The sequence below is a fragment of the Penicillium subrubescens genome (genome assembly GCF_028828155.1).
Source record: "Penicillium subrubescens strain IBT 31985 chromosome Unknown utg000006l_segment0_segment0, whole genome shotgun sequence".
Taxonomy (NCBI): domain Eukaryota; kingdom Fungi; phylum Ascomycota; class Eurotiomycetes; order Eurotiales; family Aspergillaceae; genus Penicillium; species Penicillium subrubescens.
The window spans coordinates 2531601-2547949 of record NW_026643156.1 but is presented as its reverse complement, the minus strand read 5'-3'; the positions used below and the strand labels follow the sequence as shown (position 1 = coordinate 2547949).

The 16349-nt window shown below is 49.7% G+C and overlaps 8 protein-coding genes across 8 annotated transcripts; 3 read left to right on the top strand and 5 right to left on the bottom strand.

Moving 5' to 3' along the window:
- Positions 1 to 1022: 1022 nt before the first annotated feature.
- chsA (chitin synthase I) lies at positions 1023 to 4176 on the top strand (the record flags this gene model as incomplete). Its single annotated transcript, XM_057155365.1, has 5 exons — positions 1023 to 1041; positions 1241 to 1416; positions 1485 to 3521; positions 3583 to 4101; positions 4162 to 4176. 5 exons carry the CDS (start codon positions 1023 to 1025, stop codon positions 4174 to 4176), a joined length of 2766 nt encoding a protein of 921 aa, XP_057006495.1.
- Positions 4177 to 4726: 550 nt separating this feature from the next.
- On the bottom strand, positions 4727 to 5500 carry N7473_009425 (uncharacterized protein; the record flags this gene model as incomplete). Its single annotated transcript, XM_057155364.1, has 2 exons — positions 4727 to 4893; positions 4957 to 5500. The coding sequence occupies 2 exons, from the start codon at positions 5498 to 5500 to the stop codon at positions 4727 to 4729; spliced, it is 711 nt and encodes a 236-aa protein (XP_057006494.1).
- A 580-nt stretch (positions 5501 to 6080) lies between these two features.
- On the top strand, positions 6081 to 7126 carry N7473_009424 (uncharacterized protein; the record flags this gene model as incomplete). The annotated part of the gene is made up of 2 exons (XM_057155363.1): positions 6081 to 6239; positions 6302 to 7126. The coding sequence occupies 2 exons, from the start codon at positions 6081 to 6083 to the stop codon at positions 7124 to 7126; spliced, it is 984 nt and encodes a 327-aa protein (XP_057006493.1).
- Positions 7127 to 7286: 160 nt separating this feature from the next.
- On the bottom strand, positions 7287 to 7877 carry N7473_009423 (uncharacterized protein; the record flags this gene model as incomplete). The annotated part of the gene is made up of 1 exon (XM_057155362.1): positions 7287 to 7877. The coding sequence occupies one exon, from the start codon at positions 7875 to 7877 to the stop codon at positions 7287 to 7289; it is 591 nt and encodes a 196-aa protein (XP_057006492.1).
- A 1347-nt stretch (positions 7878 to 9224) lies between these two features.
- On the top strand, positions 9225 to 9533 carry N7473_009422 (uncharacterized protein; the record flags this gene model as incomplete). The annotated part of the gene is made up of 1 exon (XM_057155361.1): positions 9225 to 9533. One exon carries the CDS (start codon positions 9225 to 9227, stop codon positions 9531 to 9533), a length of 309 nt encoding a protein of 102 aa, XP_057006491.1.
- A 912-nt stretch (positions 9534 to 10445) lies between these two features.
- N7473_009421 (pepsin-like aspartic protease) lies at positions 10446 to 12151 on the bottom strand (the record flags this gene model as incomplete). The annotated part of the gene is made up of 3 exons (XM_057155360.1): positions 10446 to 11359; positions 11427 to 11741; positions 11827 to 12151. The coding sequence occupies 3 exons, from the start codon at positions 12149 to 12151 to the stop codon at positions 10446 to 10448; spliced, it is 1554 nt and encodes a 517-aa protein (XP_057006490.1).
- Positions 12152 to 13060: 909 nt separating this feature from the next.
- Positions 13061 to 13717, bottom strand: N7473_009420 (uncharacterized protein; the record flags this gene model as incomplete). Its single annotated transcript, XM_057155359.1, has 1 exon — positions 13061 to 13717. One exon carries the CDS (start codon positions 13715 to 13717, stop codon positions 13061 to 13063), a length of 657 nt encoding a protein of 218 aa, XP_057006489.1.
- A 1222-nt stretch (positions 13718 to 14939) lies between these two features.
- N7473_009419 (uncharacterized protein) lies at positions 14940 to 15739 on the bottom strand (the record flags this gene model as incomplete). The annotated part of the gene is made up of 2 exons (XM_057155358.1): positions 14940 to 15148; positions 15205 to 15739. 2 exons carry the CDS (start codon positions 15737 to 15739, stop codon positions 14940 to 14942), a joined length of 744 nt encoding a protein of 247 aa, XP_057006488.1.
- Between the last annotated feature and the right edge of the window lie 610 nt (positions 15740 to 16349).

The following is a 16349-nucleotide window of genomic DNA, read 5'->3' as shown; positions in this document are numbered from 1 at the left end:
GTTCGATACTTTGCAGAAACCGGGGTAGTGGAATCTATTCATAGCCATGTGAGACAGTGACGTGCTGTCAAATAACAGGCAGTGAAGTTCTTTGTTGTCCAACTGCCAACCTCCAAAAAACCACAGCAGAGTACTACTGCATGTCAGTCGAGGCACCATCGTTACTGGAGCCAAGCACTGTGGTCTCCAACTAAAAAAAGTAACAAGAAGAAGAAATTTGCATTGCCTAGCCTGGTTTTGCCTGGTTTTGCCTGGTTGTATGGATCGACCCCGCCACAGCCAGGGGCGCAGTTGATGAACCGTGGCGGGAGTGTGGCGTCCGTGCTTCCCGTTGGCCCAGTGATGGCCCAAGTGGAGTTCATCCTGTGATGAGCTCGGAGGGGGTCAAGGCCCGCTATGTACTCGCAGCATCTCCTGCAACCCGTGGATCGTGTGTTTCAGCGTTTCGGAATTTAACAGTGCTCGGTCATGCAGCCTGTCTAACGACTATCGACAGCCCTATCGATTGCTTCTGCTTTTCGCTTGGGTTCTTGAATCGCTTTTGGCTTCCAACTTCTTCGTATACAAACCGCCTCGGGCGCTGCGATTATCCACAGGGCAGTGCGGGTCGGTGCATGAAAGCCTATTCGTCTGCCTCCCACTCCACCGTCATCGTTTTGATCGGCCTGGAAAGCGTCGTAAACACCAAACATCAGGATCTCTTCGTCTCGGCATTTCACCTTGTCTTCTTCCACTACTCGAGACTCCTCCGTACCTCTGGCCCTGTAGCGCAACAAGGATCGCACATCCTCTCCAGATCTACCAGTCCTCTCATCAATTTCGCTTGGGGCTAATCATCTATTCTGAAACGCCGCCGAGAGTTTGGGTCCGTCGCTCGGGCTAAGGATCCCTTCACCACTCGACACTGGCCATTCCACTTGGGACTCCTGGCGCAATCTCTAGCTGACGAAACCCCCCTGCTCGTAGCCTTAGAGGCGGGATCTCTCTCTAAACTCAAAACCGAGGCTTAGGTATTTGGCGCCATGGCCTACAACCGTGTTGGTTAGTCTTCCACTCCTTTTCTTTTCAATTTCTCGACGGCTACGTGTTTGCGCATTGCACCAAAGATCGAACGTGTACTGTGGTGCTGGCCATTGGTAGTACATGCTTTACCGCGCAAGTTGAACGACGACAGCCTTGCGATTGATTCTGCGCCCAGGAGCATCGTGGGAATAGAAGGAGACTAACATGCGGACTCCAGATCCCTTTGGGGACGAGCACCGCTCACCCATGGACCCTCACCATGTCAACAGCTTCAACAATCGCACACCATCCCCCGGGCGACCACTAGAAAGCTACCAGCTCCATGACAATCCTTATGGACAGCAGAGCCACCTCCCTATGCCATCGAGCGATCGCCTTGCAGAGCAACCCACAGTGAGTTGCGCTGTCTCCGTGTGCGCAAGCATCGAACAATGCTCTGACGAACCTGCTCAACTCTTTAGTACTCTGTCGAGAACGTTCACAACTCCTACGGACACCACGAAGCTTACGAAGGACGCACTGGTGCACAGCCCTATGGCTATCACCAAGATTACACAGTCGACCCAGAAGCCCACCACGACGCATACTATACACAACCCTATGAGCCGGCGCTCACGCCCCATGATGATTATGACCTAGGCCAGTACCCCGAGGGCGGCCACACTCCTTTTGACGATAATGCGCCCATGCTACAAGCCGACAATCCCTTCGGGCCGGACCCGTATGATGCACAGTACCAGGATGAGCCGCGGCCCACCCCCAGTCCGGCTCCAATCAAGCGGTGGAAGACAGTCAAGGAAGTTCAGTTGTTCAACGGCAATCTCGTTCTCGATTGCCCGATTGCCCCGAAACTGCTCAGCCAGGTGCCTCATGCGGAACCCCCTGGTCGTGACGAATTCACCCACATGCGTTACTCGGCTGCAACTTGCGACCCCGCGGACTTTTTCGAGGAGCGCTTCACTCTGCGCCAGAAGCTTTTCGCAAAGCCGCGTCACACTGAGCTTTTCATCGTGGTGACCATGTACAACGAGGACGACTTCTTGTTCGCGCGAACCATGTCCGGTGTGTTCAAGAACATCGATCACATGTGCTCGCGAACAAGCAGCAAGACCTGGGGCAAGGATGCGTGGAAGAAGATTGTGGTTTGCGTGATCAGCGACGGTCGTGCAAAGATCAATCCTCGAACACGTGCCGTATTGGCCGGTCTGGGTGTGTATCAGGATGGAATCGCCAAGCAGCAGGTCAACGGAAAGGATGTCACGGCGCATATCTACGAATATACTACACAGGTCGGTCTCGAGGTTAAGGGTACTCAGGTTCACCTTAAGCCACGTTCGGGTCCTCCCGTGCAGATGATCTTCTGTCTGAAGGAAAAGAACCAGAAGAAGATCAATTCGCATCGTTGGTTCTTCCAGGCCTTTGGCCGGGTGTTGGACCCTAACATTTGCGTGCTGCTCGATGCCGGTACCAAGCCCGGCAGAGACTCGATCTACCTCCTGTGGAAGGCCTTTGACGTGGAGCCCATGTGTGGTGGTGCTTGCGGTGAGATCAAGGTCATGTTGTCACACGGAAAGAAGCTGCTTAATCCGCTGGTTGCGGGACAGAACTTCGAGTACAAGCTAAGCAACATCCTTGACAAGCCTTTGGAATCGGCCTTTGGTTTCATTTCTGTGTTGCCTGGTGCTTTCTCTGCATACAGATATGTTGCCCTGCAGAACGACAAGAACGGACAGGGTCCACTTGAGCGGTACTTCCTGGGAGAGAAGATGCACGGTGCCAATGCTGGTATTTTCACTGCCAACATGTATCTGGCTGAGGATCGTATTCTCTGTTTCGAGATTGTGTCCAAACGCAAGTGTCGCTGGCTTCTGCAATACGTCAAGTCGTCTACCGGCGAGACTGATGTGCCCGACCGCATGGCCGAGTTTATTCTGCAGCGTCGTCGTTGGTTGAACGGTAGTTTCTTCGCTGCTGTCTATGCCATCACCCACTTCTACCAGATTTTCCGCAGTGACCACAGCTTCCTTCGCAAGTTCATGTTGATGATTGAGTTCATCTATCAAACGATTGCGATGATTTTTGCTTGGTTCGGAATTGGTAACTTCTTCCTGGTCTTCCACATTCTTACTTCGTACCTGGGCAGTGATGAACTCTTGGGTACTGCTGGTAAGATTCTCGGTATCGTCTTCGAATGGCTCTATCTCGCTACGCTGGTCACTTGCTTCGTGCTCGCTCTGGGTAATCGCCCTGGTGGTTCGAACAAGTTCTACATGACCATGGTGTACTTTTGGATTTTCATCATGCTGTACCTGTCCTTTGCGGCTGTGTTCGTCACAGTGAAGTCTATCCAAACGGAGGTGGCCTCGAACAGCTTCTCGGTGAGCGAGTTGTTTACCAACAAGACATTCTTCTCCATTATCGTGTCACTAGGTTCGACTTATGTCATGTGGTTTGTTGCCTCATTCATCTTCATGGACCCATGGCATATGTTCACCTCGGTATGCTTTCCCCGTTCGCATCCCCTTTTCGTGACTCGACCATGCTAACATACATTTCCAGTTTATCCAATACATCCTCCTCACCCCGACCTACATCAACGTTCTCAACATCTACGCCTTCTGTAATACTCACGATATTACATGGGGTACTAAGGGTGACGACAAGGCCGAGAAGCTGCCTTCCGCAACCTTGAAGCCTGGTGGCAAGGTCGACGTCAACATTCCCCAGGATGATGGTGATTTGAACGCCCAATACGAGGCCGAGCTGGCAAAATTCGCGACCAAGGCTCCAAAGGAAGTTTCGAATATCTCGGAAGAGGAACGCCAAGCCGATTATTACAAGGGATTCCGAAGTGCTGTCGTGTTGGCGTGGGTGTTCTGCAACTTCGCCCTCGGCGCTGTCGTCCTGAGTGCCGCTGGTTTGGAGACTTTCGACAATACATCGACCACCAGCAGCACAAACCAGGACGCTACTCAGACCGAGCGGTCGCTGATCTACATGGAGGTTGTTCTGTGGTCCGTGGCCGGACTTTCGATGTTCAAGTTTTTGGGTGCAATGTGGTTTTTGGTGGTTCGGATGGTGAGTTATTGCCTACTTTCTTGGTTATAATCTTGGAGTCCCTTTACTAACTGATTCCAGTTCCGCGGCGTTTGATTTTCGGCATTTTCTCAAGTTTGACGATTGTGCTTCGTTCGGCCTTGCTTATCTTGTCGTTTGCAATATATTCCCCCACCTTGAGTTGACTTGGAGCGTTGCGTTGCCTTGATACCACGGCGGGTCCGTTCTGGTACGGAAAATGAAGAATGGGAAATGGAGATGGAAATGGAAATGAACATGGAGAATGAACGTGTAATATGTGTGTGATGAAATCCTTATTACCGTCAGGCTGTTTTTATTCTTTGGGCCTGATGGTTATGTATCTGCTTTGTTCTGGTATGTTGTTTTGTCTTTTTCTGCTTTTTGACTTGCCTCGGGGTCTTATAGATGCATGAAGTACCGGGATGGGTCCGGATCAATGTTTGTATCTGTAGATATGAGTTGTCTATGATGGGATGTTTTCTTGTTATCTCATTTCTAAGGTTATTTGTCTACTATGGGCGGATTGAATGGTGTTGGTCTAGAGGAATGAACTCGAAAATGTGGATGAAGTAGTAGGAATTTGAAGTTTCCAAGTCTATTATGTCCAAGAGCCCTGGACGCTCAATCAAACCGTCTGGTTCTTCGAGTGCACACACAATGCAATTCCACCAAGGACAAGGATCAAGCCCAGCCAAGTCTCCTTGGCAATGACCTTGCGCTCGACATACCATTCTCCAAGTACCGTGAACAAAAAGGCACTCGAGTTGGCTAGCGGCACAGTGAGGGAGAGTTCTAACCAGCAAAACATTAGCATCAGACATCCCAATGATGCAGCAGCGCTGAGTAGCAACATACCATGCTTTCCAACAAGCAAAAAGAACCAAATACTCCCCGTCAAATTAATCACCAACGGAATTGAATACGCTGGCGTCCGAAGAAGATTGACAACAGTCCAAAAAATCGAGACAATCTTCCCTCGTAACCAAGACTGCTGCTGCCCCCGCTGAGATGAAGATTGCATCCACGCCGGCGCAGGTGTATTATCCAAATCCCCCTCCTGCTCTTCACCAGCTGTATTCGCAGCCTGCTGACGCTGGCGACTCCCACTCCTCCTCCTCACACCATCATCACCATCTGCATCCTGCTCATACTGGGGGAGTAATTCCTGCTCCTCCTCACCGCTGTTCAGCACGGATTCGTTAGATGGTGTTTGCGACCGCCCGCGGTCGGAAGGAGCAGTGGTGCCGGATTGCTTCTCCTGGCGCGCGTTGAAATCGGCGGCCGCGCGGCGGATGAAGGGGGTTGTGAAGCCCCATGCGACGCCGACGAGGAGGAAGGAGAGGATGTAGTTGAAGACGGAGGGGGCTGGGTCGCCGGGGATACTTGCGTCTGGATCCATTGCAGCTGGGATTTGTGATGGTCGGAGCTGCTTATCCGAGCATGATACTCTGTCGTTTAGTGTCTACTACTCTACCTTCCCCTGACGACGTCAACCGTGGAAAAGTTGGTCCGAGCGTCCCGAATCCGATAAGACCAGCCGGAGATCACGCGGAGAACGGAGACATTTAGATTCTTCGACCGAGATGGCTTCTTGAGGCTTGAGAGTGAGCCTTGATGAAGTTAGTTCGGGGAGATATATTACGTATACCTTTTCAAGGCCATTGTTGATTAGAGGGAAACATTGCGAGCCTTATGGTCGATAATATCCTGAAATTATCCGAGATCGGGCTTACGCTCGTTGACCGGGCACTTAATTATTAATGCCGCGGTGGCTGATCAACGGCAATTCGTGACTGGTGGCGCTCTTGGAACTATGAGTGCTCGCTTACAGTGGTGACAGCAAGGCTTTGGGGGCCAAGGTGTCCGAGACTCCAGGAGAGGAGGACTATATAATGTGCAGATAACACAGCAAAGGGAAAACAAGAACATCACTTTCAATATTGTAACAAGCGTTTCAATACTCAATCCTCTCCTCCACAATGGCGATTCCCTCGGACCCGAAGCTCAATGGCTTCGATGTTATTCAAACCAACTATAAGTCCATCGGCGACCATGGTATTAGGACTGATATCTTGATTCCGCAAACCGATTACGTTGGCGCAAGACCATTAATTGTCCGTGTTCATGGCGGTGGCCTGGTAAGTCAATTCATCTCTCTTCATTCACCTCCCATTATAAAAGCCATACTAACTCATCTCAGATGATGGGCGACTCCCTATACATGGACTGGTGGCCACACTGGGTCTCCGACCTCGCCCTCCAAAAGAACGCCATTATTATCAGTCCCAACTACCGCCTCCTACCAGAAGCAACCAGCGCCAATATCTACACCGACCTAGACGATTTCTGGACATGGCTGCGCTCCCCAGCTCTCACCACTCTCCTGTCCAACCACAAAACACCCACAAAGCTCGATCTCGACCGTATTTTCGTCACCGGTGAATCCGCCGGCGGCCTGCTCAGTCTGTACCTGACCCTCGCACACGCCGAGGAAATCCGCGCTGCCTCATCAGCATATCCCTGCGTAGCTTTGGATGCAGATTCATTCACCAAGACCCGGGCTAACCCACCATTCGGAGTTAATTTCCCTGAATCGATGGTTGAGGAGAACTTCAAGGCTGCGGTGCTGGGCACTTCCAAGTCATCTATTACTTCGCAGGAGAGTTTGACTTTCATGCTTGGTGCTATCCAGCATGGATATGTCTCGAAGTATTATCAGCGTGGTGCTGAGGGTGTTACGCCGGAAGTGTTGTATCCAATGGCTCGATTGGAGAGTCCTGGTTTTAAGATCCCGAGGGGTGGAATTGCGGTGCTTCATGGGCGTCAGGATAGTGTTGTGCCGTTGGAGGAAGTTGAGTTGTTCGTGAAGCGGGCTAATGAGGTTCTTAAGGCCCGATCAGGTGAGGAGGGGGGTGTTACTTTAACTGTGAGGGATGGGGAGCATGGGTTTGATGGGCCGGTTCGGCTTGAGGAGGTGTGGCTTCAGGATGCTTTGCGGGAGGCTATTAGTGTTTGGTTGGAATAATTTGGCTATTGGAAATTAGAGATTTAATACCCTTTTCCTACGCCTACAGGTATTAAAAAAGCTTGTAGGTTCTCAGAAGACATTCAATTCAGAAAGAATAGCACTGTCAGAAATTGCCAATAAGAACCACCGTTTCGTAGATAGCTCGCAAAGAACAGAATCAATCCTCCTGCTTCACCTGATCCTCCTGATAGACGGGGTGGAATTCAACCTCCAAGAACATTTTAGTGTATCTCCTCACCTCTGCCAGAATGAGTCGCCTCAACCTAAGCCAATTGGTACGACACAAGGGCCCAACGGCAACGACAACGGCGGGAACATCCAGTCCGTACTGACGAGTAATGTATGGCAACAGATCCACCTGCTTACCGGGAAGAAACCGCTCAAGAACCTCAGTGACCTTCGCATCCGCCAAACGAATCCCCAACTGCACCTTCTGGACATCGAAACTTTGATCATCGGTGATATCGACATTGGCAACATTTGACCCAAAAATGATGTCAACGTGAACATCTGCGTGACCAAGACGTCGAAGCATACCCCGAAGAGCATCTCTAGCCGCATCAAGCTGAGCAGGGAGGTAACAGTAATCATCCAGATGTACACGGACAAGTTTCTGAGGAGCACTTCTAATCTGGTCAGGATCTCGGGGGTCGGCGAGCTGAGTTATCAGGTGTGCGGACTTCCTAAGCGTGTCTGGGAGCCCGTGGGATCTCAGCGTGGAACGTAATTCGGGGACGATGCGAATCATCTCCTGATTGAAATCTGGACAGTTGATCTCTACTGGACGATGGGGCAGTCAATCAGAGTGGTAGACCAGAGGGGATCGGTTCTGACGATATATTCTGTCAGGCTCATTTCTCTGTCCAGGAAGTCAGACTCGCGAAACTGGCGACGCCGCTCGTAGAGTTTCAATGGGGGTTTTCGAGGAAACTTCGAAGGAAACATTCCATTGTGTTGATGAAGGGGTAGTCAAGTGAAGACGAAGGCGTTGGAAACGAATGTATTGCGAGAGTTGGATAATGAAGGATGTAGTAGTAGGAGACACTTAAGTATGTAATACAACATGCATGATCGAGGAGCAAACAGAACCTTTGTCATTGAAGATTTGAAAGGAAAGTTCCGCTTCTAAGTCGACATTGAGTGCGCACTACTTGAGTCCTAAAGCAAATACCTAGTGTGCGGGTAAGCATAGCTTGAAAGCCCTTGGCAATGCCTATATTCTTCCATAACATGATGATGAGCTTAACCATCTTTCAAAATACAGACAGTTAGTGGTAAGGGGACCATGACTTCGGAAAAGAGTTCCTGCAGATAAATCGTCGAGGAGATTGATTATCTTAGGTTTGCACATCACCTCCGTGGCAGGTCATTGGTATACACGCAGTCGTTTCCCACCCACCCTACTCGGGTAAGTCACAATGGAATATGAAAAATCTTTGCAAAGGAATTGACAGATCAAAGCCAACCAAATATGACCTAGCTATTGTGAGCATACGCATGTGATAGTGTTCATAATGTAGTTCGGTATCGACCGATAATGGAACCGCTTCGAACATGACAGCGGATCGAATATCTTGACAACTATCAATTAGTCGCTTCTATTCGCTCACCCGGCCTGGCCAGAATTTTAAATCAATTAAATGATTTACCCAATTGATGTCGGAACCTAACTGGACTGAATAGTGAGATCGCTCAATAACACGCATAGATTCTTTTTGTGAAGCAGCCCGCCAGGAATCTTGGCTCTTTTACATAGAGCTAGCTCGTGAGTTGTTCTTTAAACTAAGTCCACATTTTAAGCTTGCTGGCTGCCATGTTTCATTTAAAATTAAAATTACGGACCCTTAACGCCAAGTTCGTGTTGATGGGGACTGGCCTCCCTGATCGATGAGCTATCCGACTAGCGACCTCGTATTTTCGCCTCTTCCTCTTTTAGCGCACAAAACTTACGAGCCTCAAAGAGTATTTAGGGATCCCCTCCATCTTTTCACGAATTTTGATCGCTCAAGAGTCTTTCATTTTCATTTCTTTCTCACCCACATTCATTCGTTCACTCATTTACTGTTGGGGTTCAACCACACATCACACATCAAAAATGGATCAATACAGTGCACCCTACAGCGCCCCCCGCAAGACTATCTCGAAGTGGTGGCCCATTGGCTTCTTTATTTCTGCTGTTATCCTCTTCATCATCGGTGGTGCCCTGATCGGGTCCTACCTCTCTGCTGGATATAAGACCTGTACCTCGGCACTGTACTATGGCGACTATACCTACGACTACTCCTGCTTCGCGGGCAATATTGGCCAGTACAATGGTGGCATTGCCATGCTTGTCCTCGGTGGTCTATCCAAATTTATTGGCTGGGTTCTCTTGATTGTCTATTGCGTGCAGCGCCGCCGTTAAAGTAGCTGTCATTGAGTTTACTCTTTTGACTTGCATGACATTGCCATGCTTTACATTCCTTCTACCTTCGAACGACACCTGGAGACAAGCCGCCACAAAATCAATTCGGAATGAAAGGGGGAAACCGAGATATGCTACCCCGAGAAAGAGTGGCGTCGTTCCCATCAATTTTACCATGTTCTATCCTATTGTGGGAGGAGAGTTGTTATGATCGTTCTCTCTCAGTCTATCTTGGGGCTGATGAGATCAGGCCTGGGGCGTTGGAAGCAAATTATTTTTACGCACAATCTCTTACGTTCTCACTTTATTACTTGTCAATTATTAATTCTATTATTTTCTCACGTCTTAAAAAGCCGCATATCGGGTGCAGAAGAGGGGATCAAACTGGCAATCAGACTATGTTTTCTGTCCGAGTAATCTCCAATGGATTTCTTCAAATGAGGACAAGGACTGATAGGCCATAGCACACGAATCAAGGAGATGATTTTGCTTGTATGAAATGTCCCTCGGAACACGCGAGAATACGTAGCTACAGCAGAGCGTCAGGCCGTTCGTGGTTGGCCCGACTAAGTTTGTACCTGGCGCCAACTACAGCCTAATTAACCTTTCTGACACCAGCTTTCGGAACCGCCTAAGAAAAATACGATCCTTGGCGGGTAGCTTATCATTTAAAAAATACAAAAATACGAAATCTCGCAGCTTTATGCCATTTCGGGCCATCTCATGCTGGTGAGTGGGAGGCTATTTGATCCGTATCTCTCCAATTATGACTTGAGGTGTCGATAGCCTATATTGCCTACTCTATTTTGAATGATTCTAAATTCAGATCATCGTACAATTTATTGACACTGGCTCTTGAAATATGGGTAGGAAAAGATGTTATTCATTAAATTTGTTCAGATGTCTAATAACCTATCGGGCAAAAATGAACGCTGCCCCTCCCAATGCAGAGACAGCACAGATGACAATATTGGCTAAGATCCCAGGGCAAACAGCCAGCGTGGCAACACCCTCTGATGATTTTGGTGACAGACCTGATAGAGAGGCAGTGGGAATGTGAAACCCAGTCCCCGTGTGCGTGTAAGAAATGTGCCCCGTCAATGTCACCGAGGCGAAGTAACCTGGCTCTTCCGGTCGACCTGTCGCCGTCTGCACGACAGTGACCGAGCTCGCCACACGCCAAGTTGGTGTAGCTGATGATCCCGATCCTCCAATCTCCACGATGTTAGTGACATCGCTGTTGAAATCCGTCGGGGCAATAGCGATCTCCTTCCGGTCTAGATCATACACCACGTACGCTGAGCGAAGGAATGTGTCGCCAAAGAGAATCTGCGTGTTATCCTGGGTGGGTGCAAGTCCAAAGTAGCACGCTGTGGCGCCGTTGTCAAAAGACAGAGGGTGCCCGATATCATCAGTGTATGGGAAGCATAGCTCTGAGAACGGCACTGAGATGACTGGTCCGCCAGAGCCGACAAAACCAAAGTCTAGAGTGCCCTTGTATTGCGCCATAGCTTCGCACTCGACAAGACCGGATTCCATGCCTTCGTATGCCATGACGTTGGCGAATGAGGCGACTTGGTTGTACAGATCGGGTGGAACGTATGTGAGAGTGGTTCCTGAATCGAGAACGGTTGCCAGCGCAAAGTTTTTCGAGGTAAGGGTCTGAGTGCCTTGGGTGGGGTCCGTAATGGCTAGTGATGTCCAAGCCACGGTCATGGATGTGATTTGACCGGATTGCGCGTCTGGTTGGATTGGCATCGCAATCAGGTCACCCTTGAATTTACCCTTGTCATAACCGCCAAACAAGATACTTCCGGTCTCAGAACCTGGAGTCGACAGGTTAGCTATGCCTGGAGCTATTATGTCGTAAATGACCTTAATTAACTGACTTACCAACATCATTGAGCCACAAACTGTATGTACGAGAGTTGATGAGACCTTGTGACACCATCATCTCAACGAGATTTTTGTAGGGCTTGCCGCCGTCGCTCACTATCGACTCGCCTGAAGCGAAGCCGATACCCATCACGCCAGAAGAAGCGTCTTGTACCTCGGTAGCAACCGCGAGAGTCATATCCTTGATGGTGATATCGCCGATCGCAAAAGTATCCGAGACATAATCCCCCATCGCTCCGGAGTTATCAACGTAAGAAATGCTGAATCCATCACGTTCAATGATCTGACCGGAGCTTGATTTCGAGCTGTCATCTGTAAGAGCTCCGAGTCAGCGCTAATCCTCGAAAGTCAAATGGGATACACGCGGAAGTAGAAAGATGGAGTTTCTGTTACTCACAAAAGCCACCAAGGCACGACGTGGAAGATTCGGCGCATGAGGTTGCACCAAACATCCAGATATCACTGCTTCCAGTGTCGATTTGAAGTTGAACCAGTTGCCCCGGTGTTCCCACGGTGGCATTCACCCAGAACAATCCGTCAACGTAGTCGTTCTCCAACGAGGCACTTCCATGATCGCGTTTAACGATCGAGCGACGTTGGTTTCTGTGAAGAGGTAACGAGACGACATTAAGCTCCGCGGTGACGGACGTGAGCAGAGCACAGTTGGCAATGATGAGCAGTTTGATGAGACCGCTCGGAATAGTCACATCCCACCACGCCATCGTGTCTGGAAAACTCTCAGCACATCCACCTGCTGCGAGTGGAGGTCTTCAGAGGCACATGAATTCAGGAGGAAGGTCTGGCTGTTATGTAAGTGACCTTGAAGATGAGGCTAAAAAGATCGACGAGGCAACAGAATTAAATCGAATTAGGGGTCCTCCAGTTGAGATCGAGATCGACCACCGCCACGGTCGGAAATACGAGACTAGAGAAAGTCTACATATGGGGCGTCCAATGAGAGCCATCACATGCCGGAGGCTTGTACAATCTTGGCAAATTTCTTTGATGAAGCAAACCAATTAGTCTTGTGTCTTTGGACATAAGTGGGTAAAAAGGGTCCAACTTCGGTGGGTCACTTCAAATCCTGTCCTCCTCTAGCTAGTGTAACCGCGGTGGTCCGAATTTCGACGAATCCCGCTCATTGGTAGTACACTAACCTTGACTCTACTGGTCACGAATTTCGCTCATGAATACCGTGCACACCGCTATCTTTCTAGGCTCCTCTTATGTGCAGCATGTTCTGCAAGAGGGCAGCTTTGTTACAGATAAGACGAGGATCATCTTGGTACCAACCTTTACCTATGAGCAAGTACGGTGACACTGTCTGTAGAAAAGCCAGGAGGTGCTCGAACAACGCTCTGGTAAACAGAGAGATACTAAACCTAAAACTAAATATTCACCAGATAGACTGAGCCACAGGTGGCGATGCATATAATGCCAAACCGCGATCTGGCAACGATTCTATGAAGCACAAGAAAATTCACGGTAGAATTCTTATCGTCAATTAGGATAGAAAAGATATTGTATAAGTATATTCTATGAATACGAATTATAATAGTAATCGCAAATCAGGAGACACCTTTGCTCTTGGAATATCATATCACAGAATCACCATGCTGGCCGGAGGCATCTTACAAGAAGAGGCCCAGAACCATGGCGCCCAGGATTCCGCCAACGGAGATGCTGCTAGAAGAAGCACCGTTGAACAGAGGGGAAGCCGAAGGAGAGGCCGAGCCAGAGCCAGAGCCAGAGCCATGACCGGAGCCGGAGCCAGAGCCAGTAGGAACGGCAGTCGAAGACGAAACGTAAGGAGTCGAGGTCTTGCCGGGCTTGGTGCTGCTAGGGCGAGCGGAGCAGGGAACAGTGACGCTCTTCACGGTGGAGATGGTGACAATGGAGGAGCTGCTGGCAGTGGCGGTCTGCTGAGGAGGAGGGATGCTGATAGTAGGTTCCGGGGCGACAGGAGTCGGAGTGGAAGAAGCGGTGGTAACAGTGTTGCTGGGAAGAGTTGGGAACACGCCGGAGCCAGCCTTCTGACCAGCGCAGGTCGTGAACAGAGGACAGCAGCCGGGGGAGTTGTCCGGGTTGATCCAGCAGTTGTCGGTGCTACCGCAGGCGATGACCTGACCGTTGGGTGCGGCAGGGCAGCAGATGTCGAGGGGACCGATGCAAGTATCGCCACAGAGAGTGCGAGGAGACTCGCAGGAGGCTTGACGCTCCTGGAGAGGAGAGACCAGGCCGGCCAGAGCGGCGGGGGCGAGGAGGAGGATGGTTGCAAGCTTGTACATCTTGATGGATTGTTATAAAAGAGTGACTGAGGACAGATATAATCTGAACGAATGGACGGTCTTTGAAAAGATCGAAAGTGAACGAGAGTGAATGGCGATCAAGAATCAGGTCAGAGAGGGAGCATCTTCTGCCCACCATATATACTCATCGGGCCTGTTCCTGACTCTGGAAGGGGTAAATCCCCGAGAAAGCTTAAAGTTAAATTTGTGTCTTATTTTCGCTCGTGTTCGCATCATTGTGAATGGTTCCTGGATTTCTCCAGTGGCTATACCTCGTATTTCGCGGGGTGAACCAGAAAACGTCGACAGCCACCAAGTCTCAGCGAACAGGATTAGAAATACAATCAAAACGTGGGCGTCAAGCAAGGCTATTCTGGAATAACCTCCCTCGTTCCCCATTAGTTGAGTCCGAATATAGTCAGGCACCCTTCGCCCGATCAGGTCGTATTGTGCGATTGGGAGCGCCGAGAAGGTTAAGTTTTGGCACTCGACTCCACATGCAGCCTCATATAAGCGGAGAAGGTATCCGAAGCCATGAGCTTGCCACAATCTTTATGTTGTGCCTGAACAGCCAAGCCTGGCCTTACCAGAAATAGTTTGGCTTCAGGGTCCTAGGCATTTCATGGCTGAATGGAGGGAAGACCGCAGTTAAGCGAAAAGAACAATGCGCCCCTGTGCTATCCCTAGACCGAGGTGCAAAGACCCAAAATCCTTCCACAAATATAGACTCATTTTGGAATCTTCCCTTCCTATGATCATTGCCAAGCAATTAATTTGAATCACTATCAGGCTCACAGAGCTACAACAGCCGCGCTTCGATGACATCAAGGAATCAAGGAGCCTGGAACCCTGAGCGATGAACACCATACCCTCACGGAAGGGGTTACATTACCAAAAGCTTTCCGGAGCTCCATCTGGGACCCGGAGGCGAATGCCAAGACCAATAGGGCCACTTTCTGTGAGAGATGATTGCTTGACCAAAATGCTCGATACGATGATTAATTACTCTGACAGCCACCTCAGAGGCCAAGACGGAGAGAAAGGATGCTCACGGAGCAAAAGGATACTTGACAGCATGGTATCAGTTCGACCCAGTGCACTGCTTACAAGGATTCTTGCTGCTCAAACGTCTAATAAAACAAGATAATTCATCTGTGTCACTTTTCCAACCAAGGATCTCACAGCATCCAACAACTCCTTCCGGATTTTGGAGACAACAGTTTTAATGAGCGGTAAGCATTCGCATAATCGAACTGGGGATTGCCCTGATGATCTGCCACATGAAGAAGGCCGAGTCGCGAGTTGCCGTAGTCTGGTATTGAAGAGGACGCTGGGCAACATCTGCAGCACCGAGGACTGTGTTGACCAGCGGGGCAGGATAATTCTCCCGAAGATACTCGGCCACCAAGTCATGACCATTGGTAATACCACCTTCATCTAAGAGTCAGCGAGAACAGAACAAAGAGTTCATCCTAGTCAATACATACCACACATCCAAAGGTTTCCGTCGCGTGTCACCCGCAGTGTATGATCCCATAATTTGGTATCCGGAAAGGTCTTCTTCATATATGGAATTAGGAACCGAGGTGATGTGCCCACTTTGCCCTTGGTAATGCCCGCGTGTGCAGCGACCAGTGCTCCAGTGCAGATAGTCATGATCGTCGTTTCAACCACATTGTGCTTCCGAACGAACTCTAGATAATCTTCTGCCGGCGGCATTACCCGCGGAGAGGGGCCCGGTAAGAAGAGAATGTCCAAATTGCCGGGTGCGACGGCCGAGTCCTTCGTCGTGCTGTTGACGCGGATGGAAAGGTCCGATGTGACGGAGGCCATTTTATCCGGGCCATCGCGAGTGATATAGTGGATTTCGCATGGACGACCTAGATCGGCAAGGTGCTTTGGCATTCCGATTTCTTCGAGCCATTCGGGACTAGCCATGTAAAGCAGGTCTAAGGCAGCGAGGTCTAGCAATTGAACGCAATTGACAAGGAGGACGCCGATACGGAGAGGTTCGGATACCATGGTGCTGTCAGATCTCGAAATCGAACAATTGGAGATCGGTAAATAATGTTAGGATCTGGATTGTAGTTGGAAGTGTTTGGTAGTGTAAACGAGGGAATCGAGAATGGAATGGCAAGTGGAAGCAGTTGACTCGAATGAGGTCTTTGGCGTTGAAACTTGCCGGAAGGCAGGACGTCGGAATGATTTTGTGGCAGTCACGATAATGATTAGCCCATATTCTCTTAACCCAATTATTTGGTCTCTACCCAGGCCACGGTTTGCTGGTTCTTATCAGACACAGAACCCTTGGAAATACATCATAACCATATATTTATCCATAGACTGAAAGTGGACTATCGAGTAATTAGCGCAATTGAGCGCAGTACAAGCAACCAATTGTCGTACGACCTAGCGGTGTGATCATGGAGACTTTGTGCACACAGAGACGTAAACTCTGGACTCAAATGGGTGGCTGTGGTACTTGAAAAGTCTTCCCAAGTCATACAAATGAGCTGGTTCAATATGGTCAGCCCACATATTTGCATGTTGGTCCCGACCGCCGTCTTTCCATCCTCCGCCCGTTCAGTTGAACGCTCCTGCATAGTGAACTGACAGGTGGTCCTACCCATCC